The following is a 12529-nucleotide window of genomic DNA, read 5'->3' as shown; positions in this document are numbered from 1 at the left end:
GGCAGTGGCACCAGGATTTATCCCTACTGCATGTACTGGATTTTTGAGAATCTATTATCTTTGGATGGATACATTACTCAGCCTAGACACAGTAGGGAGGGCCTTGGACCTTACGCTCTCTGAGGATTGGGTAGGGGTGAGTTAGGAGGGTAAGTGGAGGGAACGGGAAGAAGGGAGGGAGTGGGAACTTGGATTGATATGTATATTGAAAAAAGATAGTTTGTTTTCTTTTATAAAAAAATAAATAAAAAAGGAGGAACCCTCGAAACAACACTATCCACATATAACATAAAAACATGCATAGCCAAAGTCACGCTCATGGAGTAAATGTCTTCTGGAGTTGGTGAGAGCATAAATGTGAGAGTCACTATATGAAGTTTGGGGCTAGGGTATGTGAATTCACACTTTTGTATTACACACAGAAAGAGTAAAGGTGTGGGTCTGATGAAGGACATTTGCAATTTTCATAAAGCTAAATGCAATAAAAATTTACACTGCTGTCCCTGAGGAATGATCCTTTATTAAGACCATTGGTATGTAAGTTACTTTCTGTTGCTATGATACAAAACCATGGCCATGACCAAACGCGGTCTGAGGGAAAACAGTTTATTTTTGCTTACAGGTCCAGAGCAAGAATCCATAATGGGGACAAGGTCATGATAGCAGGACAGGAATCTGACTGATCACATTTCTACCCACACCCAGAACGTAGAGAGCAAGCAAAGTTGAATAACTTCCCTAAACAGAATCATCAACTGGGGTCCAAGAGTTCAAACGCATGAGCCTATGGGCAACAGTTCTCATTTAAACCAACACAATTGACAACCAACACAATTGACAACCAACACAATTAACAGACTAAACAGAGGGGGAACACACAGCTACTGTCACATTCTCATGTATCATCATTTACTGATTAGGACTTCAGTTAAGTGTCTCAAAGTGATGCTAATGGGAAGAAGATGAAGAGTGGGACTATTGGGACAGAGATTACAGGGTCCCACCCCAGGTTCTAACACACGAAGGCTTTACATTGGGACAAAGATTAAAGGATCCCGCCCCAGGTTCTAACATACAAAGGCTTTACATTGGGACAGAGATTATACAGGGTCCCACCACAGGTTCTAACACACAAAGGCTTTACATGGTAGAAATTTGAATCTAATACTTGTAACTATAGACATCTCATGTTATATAGTTATGCTATATCACCATATATATAAACTATAGTTACATGATTACATTATATCAATAAATAATGAATAGGAATCTAATATTGACATTTGTGTCCTGGCTTAATAGTTTCATTTATTCTTGTCCTTCATAATGCGTATTCTAACGACTTTGCTTTCAAATGAGTCAAACTCAGTCAGAGGAGATTGCCCTTCATTAAAGTCCAACTTGAACAGTTCAGAAAGGATATTCCCAATACAGAGTGGTTGATAGAAAGTATGAGCATATAGAGACATAATTTGGAGGAACTACAGTTTCCCATGCAGTGGCATCTGCCGAACTCCTGTTTCTTTGCACTTCCAAACTGAAATTCACTGAAGTAAGTCAAGCAGTCCCCACTCCCATTAGGCATTCCACTAAAGGCCTGGCTGAGTAACACTTAGGACTAATATATTTATAATATTTAATATCTAATAATATTTAGTGTGGTTTGCTCTTAACTGCATTCAACACAAAATTCCATTTGCTCTGCATTTGTTCTAGCCGCTCCTTTTTGAACTTGTCCTGGAAAGAGCAATGGTTATCTTCGTCCTCTGTCTCTGAGATGATTTCCATCTTCTGGATGATGAGTTTGATGAGTTCATGCTGCTTTTCCAAGAGAGAAGTGAGGTCCTTCAGTCTGTAAGAGCACATGTGTGTCATGAGCTTATTTTCAATCTCCCCACCCTCGTTTAGTCCTTGACCGCAGCAAGGACTAGGGACTAGAAATGTTCTATATCAAGTACCTGTGCTCGGCTTGTAGCCTCATAGTTGCCAGCACATTCCTGAAGCTGGAGTGAGTTTCCCTAAGTTCCAGTCTTTTTTGTGACTAGCTATTGTTTCTAGCTATTGTTTCCAGTTACAGATATGAAACCTGCATAGAAAGGTTAAGCCGTCTTCCTATGGACATAGTTACTAAATAGTTGATTGGAAATCTAAACTCAGATAAACTGTAGAGCCCTCTTGCATAACTTCTGTCCAATAGGTAGCTATTCAAGGGATCCTCCCAGTCTTTTTATGCTTCTTTTATATGAACTGAGATGGCTCATGAAGAATACAGTTAATGATAATTAACCCAGTAGTAAGGAAATCAGCATTTAATTCTCACCTATTTATTCTTGGAGGGCAAACTGGCTGGTGAATTGTCACAAGTAAATTCAACCCTACAAAATGTCTCTTGATTTTCACTGCATGAGCAATGTCCCTCAATAAAGCTTAATTTCATATACAAAATAAATACCAGTATCACAATGTAACTGAATCTGATTTCTCATATGAAGGTAGATGGAGAAATACAAACCTGTATTTCTGCTTCAATATTTCTATTTCCAAACACATGTCAGTGTTTGGTGCTTCTTGCCGTGTTTCTTGTGTACTAAGAAAGTAATGAAAAAATCGCTGTGGGTAAAAACATAATAGTTACTAAAGGTGAATTAAATTTAGAACTATTTCATGAGCATGCACAAAAATTCAGTCCCCAAGTCAAGCTCAGCAGAATGAATTTTCCTAGGCTACCACCATGGCCTCACAAAACTCCTGGTCTACCTGGGAAACCATCAGGCCAAAAGTTACAGTGAAGTTATCTATAAGAGAAAGATTTTAAAATGCAAACGATATAGAAGGCATAAGTGGAAGCGGGAATAGGGGCTGCTAAGAAAGGGATTCATTGTACCATTTTACAAATACCTGTGCAAAGTGCCCATTCTGCACTATGTGCAGTACTCTTCCATATACAAGTGCCCATTCTGCACTATGTGCAGTACTCTTCCATATACAAGGTGTTTATTCTTTGAAAATGCTCTGACTCATTAGTCGTCACAACTCAACTACTGAACAATATTTCACATACAGACGTTTTAACTTTCATAATTTTTAACTTAGTTCCCTCTTTCTTCCTGGTATCAGGGACGGAACACAGGGCCTTGCAGACGATGAGGAAGCTCTTTAACCTAGCGCTGTACCCCAGCTCAACCCTTTATATCATAGTTGACTGGAGAAGGTTGAGAGTGGATGTGAAATGTCCAAGAATGAGATAATTCTAGGGGTCCAGGACACAGAGGAACTCAAGTGAACTCTGTATAGAAACAGAGCGGGCCAGAGGGAGAAGAAGCGGTAATGGGATGCTGTATAACCAGGGTGGCTGGCCCGCACAGGCTGACGAATTGCATGGACATGAATTGCAGAAATGCACATTGGGAAAACACTGGAACCTTCTCACTGTGGGGAAGAGAGGGTGAAACACGGTGAAAGTGAAGTTTGCCTTTGAGTGTGCTAAATTTAAAATTTAAATTTAAAAATTTAAATGTAAGACAGACAGTGGAAACAATAAGTAGTCAGTTGAACATGGGGACCTGGATCTTAAAAGTAAGCTCTCAGCTAGAGAGACGAGTTACTGGAGATTCTGGGTAGAGATGGTGATGGAAATGTACAAGCTTAGGGGATAGCGTGTAGTCAAAGCCTAAACTGAGGTAAAATTCACCTACAAAGAACTCAGGAAAAGGAGTCTGGGCGTGGAAGAGTTGGGGTCTGGAGCTTGTGACTTTTAGTATGGCTCTTCTCTCCTACAGTGCACTGACCTGGCTTGGCCTTTAATTATTTTTCATGTCTTCTAAAGTAGACACTGTCATGTGTATTCTCTATTTTGCATTCCGTATTTGCATTTACACACACACACACACATCTGGACATAAATGTACACATAAGTGTATGTGGCAAGTGATTAGGAAAAGCAGATGAGGAACGCCTACCCTGCTAGACAGCTACAAAAAGGGTCCAGCTCTCCATGTGTCTGCCTGAGCTCACGGGGATATGATGCTGTGTATGATCATATGTCTCCCTCCCGACATCCTGGTTCTTTGATAGGTTTAATGCACTTGCAAAAACAGAAGCACGTCTTTCCCACAGGCAGAGTAGATCCAAAGCCTCCTTGAGATCTCTTGGTATGCTTTTCCTTAGGAGTACTTACTAGCATCCTGCCATGCCGAGGTCTGTTCGGATACACGACAGTGTACTGCTGGTCTACTTTCCGTAGGAACCACAGTGGCAGCTTCTTCTCCAAGTTGGTATGAAGTTCCACCTAAAATGCACATTGGGTTTATTGACAGACCTGCTAATTAGTATCTAAAACTATCACCTCAAGAGCAGAATAAAAATGAGTTCCTGTGTCCTGATTCATACACAGTGACTGAGCTGGCTTCCTTCACCCGCCACCTTCCATAGCTCAGGCACCTAGTTGTCCCTCCCTTGCCTCACCCTCCATGAGGCCAGAAAGCAATCTTCAAGCAAAGTAGAAGAAATGGTTGAAGAACATAATGTCAGCAAGTGGGTGGTTAGTGTTTTGGGGCTGTAATCCACATTGGAGATACAAGGAGGGTGGCAGAGTCTGTACTCTTAGGGGGTTACAGTGCCAAGAGTTCAGCACTGCTGGGAAGTGCGAATAGTATGAAATGTACAAAACAAAACAAAAGGTAATAATGTATCCAAAAACAAGTTATATTCAGTATATGTTGTGAGTAAAGCTCTCTGTATCTGATAATATAGAAGGAAAAACACACAGAAGGGGCTTGGTGTCTCTTTGGAAACAGTGGTTGTGATAACTGCATAGCGGTACTCACATTCTAATCTAAGACCACACTGCTTTTCAATACCTAGGATTTCAATGACTTTTAGAAATAGCCGACTATAAAGACATTCCTGAGCAAAGTGTCTCAAATGAAGTGTGCCCCAAGGAGGACGCACTGACTATGTGGCTTACCATTTACTATTGTGATTTACTTCACCCTCCACAGACTGTAAAGTCGTTTCTGTTTCAAAACATCTGTATTGTGCTTTGCTTACAATGCTGGTTAAATCTTTGTTTTGATTTTTATGATAATTTGCTGAGGATCAAGCCCCCTGTCTTGAAATGCTAGCCAAAGCCTTTACCATAGAGCTATGTCTCCAGGTCATCATTACCCACTGCCCACCTCATTGTCTACTGAAACCTTTCAGCCTTCAGTCACCCATTCCTCTAGGCAGTGCAGACACGCTGGCAGGAGAGAAGCTCCTTTAAAGAGGAACACTATCTCTCCCCAGGCCTCTTTGGCCTTGAGACTGTTCAAACACTGGAGTCAGCTTGCATTCTGAGAAAAGGGAAAGGGGGGAGTCCTGATGCCAGCAGCATATATGATGATAGGAAGATATTTCACTTGGTTTTCACCACCTGTAAGACCAGTTTGCAGAACAACACGGAGCCAAGACAGAAATAAGTCAATGGTGGGTGGAATCACACCGTGACCATGAGTACTTAATTATATGTGTTTTGGGGATAATTATAGTATAATTATAAGTTTCTAGTTGCATATATTCAACTGATCATTAAGTATTCCTGAAGCATCCACGGTGCCATTCACAGATGAAATTTAAAGACAATGACACTAAGAACATTAAACTACCTCAAGATTTAGTAGCCAAAGACCCATCCACAAGTCTTTTGACTCTGAAGAACTTTATATTAAAATGCCTAACAAAATAATACAGAGAACTCAAACAAGGCTTCATAAATCTAGTTAGAACTTCAACATAAAACATGTGTATGGACTGTGTGGTCACATGGCAAACTAGCAGGAGAACCTCTGAGCTGAACATTTGGACTGCAGTAGGAAAGAATTCCTCATACTGGATTATGGTGGCACTCAGGCCTATCAGCCCAGCACTCAAGAGGCTAGGCCAACAGGATCATAAGTTCAAGGCCAAAGTCAGTGACAAGGAGAGTTCAAGATCAGCCTGGCGGAATACTCACACCTACACATACATACCTTCACATGTGCACATACACACACCTACACACATACATACACACCTACATACATCCATGCATGCACACTGCACACCTTCACACATACACACACACATACACCACACCTACACCTACACACATACCTACACACATACATACACACATACACATCCAGACATGCATCCACACATGCACACTGCACACATTCATACACACATATGCTCATACATACATATATATAGATACACACATACAAACACCTATACATACACACCTGTATGCACACATATAGAGACATAAACACACATACATGTATACAGATACATTCACACACACACCCTCAAACCAGTGTTGGTTTTGGTTTGGCATGTAATCAATCTGGTTTCTTCAATTTATCATACCTTAACCTGATACAAGTTGTCAAACAATTTCTCTATTTTTTTTGAGTAGATTATTCCAGGGTGATTTTTCTGATCTATTGATTATAACAAGAGTAACAGAGAACACACAAACAGGCACAGGCAGCAATTCTCCATGTTGAGAAATAGCCACATTAAGTGACAGTGCTCTTAGAAAATCAGCTATTCTTATATACAAGGAATCACGAGAGTGTTGGTTTCAATACATGTTTAATAATGATAATACCTGCATAGCAATCCTCTTCAATGCTGCATGCTTCTGGACCTCAGCAATGTCCCCAACTGCCAAACCTATCTATAGTAAGACAAAAGATCAGACATAGCACAACAAACAACACAATTAGTCAAGTCTTACTTTCCACTCAAGCTTCAATAACTAAATACCATTGACTAAATGGTATATAAGCAACTAGACACAACGGGCCAAATCATATAATATAAACAATGTGAATTTTCTCTTTACATTTCTGGGGTCAGGAAGTCTAAAATGATGGCGTTAGCAGATTCAGTGTTGCACACAGTGTTGTCTATGTATTCTCAAGCAATAGCGGGCATGAAGGTTGAAGGTCATACCGAGTTCCCTCATGTCTTTTTCACACCGTGTCAAGATCTCTGCCAAAGTGGAACAGTGGCATAAGATAAGGAGGCAGCATCCATTTCAGACTAAAGTGATGGGGATGGAACCATTGGTTAAGGAAGTCCGCCCCAAAGCCCTGGCACTTGGACTGAACTTTGAAAGATTAGAAAGAGTTAGCTTGTGGTGGGAGGGTTTTCTAGGATGAAAAAAAAAAAAAAGCCTATGCACGAGTTCTGGAGGCATGAAGGAAAAATGGAACAGTCTTGGGGAAGATGGGAGTTGGGTGAGATCAAGATGGTAGGAACGAAGCATACAGAACAGATGGGACTGGTCTGGATTAAGGCTTCTAAGGAGTCATGAAAACAAACGTAACAGGCCCACCTTTAAAATGAAATGATCAGCTTTGGGTTAGTTATCTCTTTAGTGACAATGCGTAGGGATCACTTGGCAGAGAAATGAGATAGTAGGCTCCTCCAGCGACTGCTGTGACAGAGCCAGGGCCGTGAAGATGCAGGCCAAGTGGAGGGAGCTGTGGTAGTCAAGAAGACTTTCTGGCTCCACGGGCTGGGAGCCAGAAACTAAGAAACTTTCCACGATCTGGACACAATGCCTTTGGACCATGGGAACCAGGAGGCATTAAGCCTTATCTTACTAACTTTGCTGCCTTCTGATGTTTCTTGTGACACAAAGCTGACTAATACATCCCCCCGCCCCAGAAAAAAAGTGTTAAAGAGGTTAAGAATCCTTAGTATTTGTGGTGGTTTGGGGAAAAAATGGCCCTTAAAGGAAGTGGCACTATTAAGGGGTGTGCCACTGTGGAGTGAGCCTTGAGGTCTCTTTTTCTCAAGCTTCCCTCAGTGTGACAGTCAGTTGACTCCCTGTTGCTTGGAAAATGTAGCCTTCTCAACTCCAGCACCGTGTCTGCCGGCATGATGTCATGCTCCCCGTCATCATCATAATGGACCGAACCTCTGAAACTGTAAGCGAGCCCCCTCAATTTAATGTTTTCTGTATAAGAGTTGCCTTGGTCAGCGTGTCTCTTCACAGCAACAGAAGCCCTAACTAAGACAGTACTGTAAAATGTTCCAAGTAACTGACAGCATGAGCGATGAGGTGCCACTTACTAGTAAATTCATGAGGACAATCGGGACAAACATTGTGAAGGCAATAAGTTGCCCAAAGGTCAGGACTGGATATGCCAATTCCTTCCTTAAGAATGGTTCTAGGAAGGCATCTCGATAGTTGATGTCACCCAGCATCATACTGAACGTCTGGATTAAGGAAAGCAACGGAGTGCTGAAGGCGTCCTGAAAAAAAGAAGGAAAGGAAACAGGAAATGAAAACCTCCTATCATGAAAAAGGGTTTCCTGATGACCAAGTGATAAGAACTATACTAAGAATATTTTAAAATTCACACATGTAGCTCTTAAGATACAGTCATGAAAAGTATTATTAACTACAATCAACAAAAGTAAATACAAAACACATTTTAGTGCTTGAATATAAATTTCTTAACCAGAGAAAAATCTGATAAAATTATATTTTTTTCAATAAAGATATATAAGATATAAACTGTTAAGTAAAAATAATAAGAAAAGGGCAGTTCTGCCAGTGCAAGAAATCCAATTAGGTCAAATCAAACCAGGCCAGGTTGGCTGGGATAAATGTCAGGGTCTGAGGGCTACACTCCCAACTTAACATTAACTATTCAAATACAGTTATTAATTTACTAAGCCATTAGGATTTAAGTGTAAATATCTATTTCCAATATTACTAGTAGTGAAGTCAACTAGAGATGTAAATATCTCACTTGGAAACTCAGGAGGACATAAAAGCTGAGGCCAAAAGCCAATAGGAGAAAGATGAACACTCCCGTCGATCTCAACAGAGTTTTAAAAATCACCTCCAACATAACAATGAAAATTCCACAGTTCTCAAACCTAGAAAAGCAAAAGGACGAAAGCAGTTGATCACTCTGGTATCAAAGGGCACTTCATTCAGTATTTATTGTGGAGTAAGTCAGATAGGAGGTTTGATAGATGAAATCGCTAAAGCCAGGCATTTTGGTATAAATAAATAAATGCAAATCTACAAGTAACCAAATCTTCTTTTCAAACTGACTATTGGACTGCTTCTTCCTCCTCCTCCTCCTCTTCTGATTTTCTTTTATTCGTTTTCCTTCCTTCCTTCTTTCCTCCCTTCTTCCCTCCTTCCCTCCCTTCCTCTCTCCGTTCTTTCTTTTTCTCCTTTCATTTCTTTTTTGAGACAGAGTTTCTCTGTGCAGCTCTGGGCAGAGTGTTTCTCTCTTATTAATATAATATTTGCCATCTTTCATCGTTTTACAACTTGACCAAGGTGATGCAGTTTTCTCTAAGTAATAAACAGAAACCATCACAAAGCAAATAAAAGAAAATTGTGTCAGTTGTTTAATAAAGGCATTAGGGACAGAAATCCTGTGATGGATCAAATAGAGATCAATTACAGAAGATCACATTTTCAGAAGTCCCCACGACAGGGCACAATGTACACATTTACACTCATCCACCCTTACAACCCATCCCTAGCATACTATACTATGAAATGATTGACACACAGTGCAACATCTGGCTACGAGCTTGCATTCGTCCTTTGTCAAAAGTTCTCAGATGAAGGAATCATAGCATGTAACAAAATCCCACTACTTAATTTATACCAGAATCAAAGCATACGCTTTTTGGAAAATCTGAAAGGAAATTTAGCTATGTTCCCAAAGAGGACCAGAAATGTGATGAGATCACCGATAGTGGCTGATTTGAATCTGTGTTCCTTCTGGGTCACTGTTCTTTCCCCAAACCATATCCCTTCTCTCCAAGGGCCCACACCTCAGTCAGCATGGCTGCACTATTTGCATAGATGTACACAAAGTAGAGTAAGCATATCCCTGGAGACCCAATACTTCGGTCCAAACTATTTCTCAACTTACTAGCTGAACTTTGGTAAATTTCCCATACTCGGTGCTTAAGTTTCTTCTTTGATGCAATGCAGATAGTGCCATTCACTTCTTGTTATCATAAACACGTGTAAAAAAAGATGCTTAACTCAACACCAGCAACTGTTAGGATAAGAATTTGGCTACTTTCGCTCTCTTGAATCACTTACTACATTTTAAAAATTAGATTATTTTATTCCCTGTTTTTAAATTACTTTCATTCAGTTAATTTGAGTATCTTAACCCAAAGTAAATTTTACCAAATGTCAGATGAAACAAGAGTAACTAATACTTTCATTTTGGTTTCTGTCCGTGTTTGATACAGGCTTGCTGATGAAGGCAGACTTGGCACTCAGGGGCTGTGGCCATGTCTGGATGCCTTCGGTTGCTACACTGAGGATGGCGATCTGCAGCTGGTGTCTAGTGGGGAGACATTTGGAATATTGCTCACTACATACCACGTGGTTGCATATGCAGAACCGCTCCCTCTACACACTGATGTGCACCGAAAATAATTAATGGTCCCAAATTGAGGAGCTAAAGCCTCAGTCTGCACACTTGGCTCTTAAACCCTTCAGGATTAAGATATTAAAATCCTCACATTTAAACAACTAGAAACAGGGAGAAGCAAGTTTCAAATTCACATCACTTCTAATAGTCTTTCTTTGATATTAAAGGTTTAGAGAATATAAAAATCATCCAAACTGGTCTTACCTTTGAAGATATAACAGGAAGTTCATCCAGTAGAAGAATATTGCTATTGCTCCACATTCCCACTGCATATAGGCTGGGATGTTGAGAAACAAGGGTAGCACAAAGATGATACTGGTTGTGTAGATGACCCACTCCAGAGCATTGTTGTAATCCAGGAAGTAGTTCCTTTTCTGCTTAGAGAAGGATGGAGAATTACCACATGGGGAAACCTGGGGTCGTTGGGTTGTTATCTATGCTTTAAAGACAGTGTCACATCTGTCATTCTGGAGTGACTTATAGTCAGTGCTAGAGACAGCTGAGGCACTGGCTGTCCTAGTCCCGTGGGCAGCTAATAACTAAGAAAATGTTACAGTCTTTTGTTTATTTGCCCTGTCTGTGTTGCATGGCATATTCCCTCCTAAGGGAACTTTTTTTTTTTTTGGTCTTTTTACTGTTGTTGTTGTTCTTTTCTTTCAAAACAGGGTTTCTCTGGGTAGCCTTGGCTGTCCTGGAAGAGATCCTCCTGCATCTTCCTCTAAAGTGCTGGACTAAAGGCATGTGTCACCACCTCCCAGCTTCAGGGAACTTCTAAAGAACTGCAGATTGGTCTCATAATTCCTGAGATCTTTCTGCCTCTTAGGGCACACATTTCTGGTCAGGCATTGTGAGTAAGTCCAGTGATAAAGAAATTTGAGACATGAGCTGAAAGTGAAAGAACAAAGCCGAAGCACAATGGGGTGCTTGGTGGATTGTTCTGGACATTAAATGCTCCATACTGTAGACCATTGAAACATAAACCAGAAAGAGGGAGATCAACTCTAACAGAGGATGTGTGTAATGTTATAGTTTTTAAACTATCAATTGCAATGTAAAGTTAGTAAGATGAGAGAAGATGAGAAGCCCTAAGTCATTTAAGGTAAAACAACAATGCAGGTTAACTCTCGGGAGTGTGACAATTCACTGACCAAAAGAATACACATGCACAGGACAGTATCTGTGATGCATTGTAGGAAGTGAATGCAAATTTGTATTAATGCCATTAGTCTTTAATACAGATATCTATGAACTTACATTATATAACAAAGAAAATAATTTAAAATGTGCTGCTATAAAAGAGATATTTATAAAATATTCAAAAATATACAAAATCCGTAAATGAGAATTTAAAACTATATACTTAGAAATACAGAGTCTCAGGGCTGAGAGATGGCTCAGGGATTAAGAGCACTGACTGTTCTTCCAGAGTTCAAGTCCCAGCAACCACATTGTGGCTCACAGCTATCTATAAAAAGATCTGGTGTCCTCTTCTGGCCTTCAGGGAGATGTGCAGGCAGATGCTGTGTATGTAATTAATAAATAAACCTTTAAAAAATACAGACTATCATTTGCCAATTAAAGAAAAGATCTTTGGGTACTTTATGTAATTCGTATATCTAAGCGAAACACCTAACCTGTCTCATTACCTTAAAATAAGAATAAAGTAAAAAAAAAATGCCATGAATAATTTTCAAGTCATGAATCTGGCACATTCAGATAACTGCAGGATTTCAGAGGTGATGGCAGGCAGACCATGAGTTCAAGACCAGATTCAGCCAGAGGAAGAACTCCAGCTCAAAAAAGGGCTCCAAATTTTATAGCAATTTGGTTTTCAATAAAAAGAAAAAAGATCTTCTTATGGCAGTGATTCAAAGACAGACCTGTTTGAAATGGGGTCTGGAGAAGTTCTTTAAAAATGCTTATATTTCAATTTTTAAATTGGATTTATAGTGTTACAATTAAAATTGACTATAAGCAAAATCCCTTAAATAATACAAGAACAAACACAGTGAAGTCATTTATAATGATTGCACTGGACAGACAGACCCCACCTGGTGGCTGAATGG

General features: G+C 40.0%; 1 protein-coding gene across 1 annotated transcript in view; it reads right to left on the bottom strand.

The window, feature by feature from the left end:
- Nucleotides 1-1653: 1653 nt before the first annotated feature.
- Nucleotides 1654-12529, bottom strand: part of Trpa1 (transient receptor potential cation channel subfamily A member 1) — a 42789-nt gene continuing 31913 nt past the window's right edge. The window contains exons 21-27 of the mRNA XM_038347110.1: nt 10668-10837; nt 8796-8925; nt 8110-8292; nt 6635-6703; nt 4178-4288; nt 2513-2610; nt 1654-1852 (exon numbers count right to left, since the gene is read on the bottom strand). Coding sequence (XP_038203038.1) covers nt 1654-1852; nt 2513-2610; nt 4178-4288; nt 6635-6703; nt 8110-8292; nt 8796-8925; nt 10668-10837 — 960 coding nt within the window. The remainder of the gene's footprint in view (nt 1853-2512; nt 2611-4177; nt 4289-6634; nt 6704-8109; nt 8293-8795; nt 8926-10667; nt 10838-12529) is intronic.

The sequence above is a fragment of the Arvicola amphibius genome, chromosome 11 (genome assembly GCF_903992535.2).
Source record: "Arvicola amphibius chromosome 11, mArvAmp1.2, whole genome shotgun sequence".
In the NCBI taxonomy this organism is placed as follows: domain Eukaryota; kingdom Metazoa; phylum Chordata; class Mammalia; order Rodentia; family Cricetidae; genus Arvicola; species Arvicola amphibius.
This window is presented reverse-complemented; position numbering and strand designations above follow the sequence as displayed.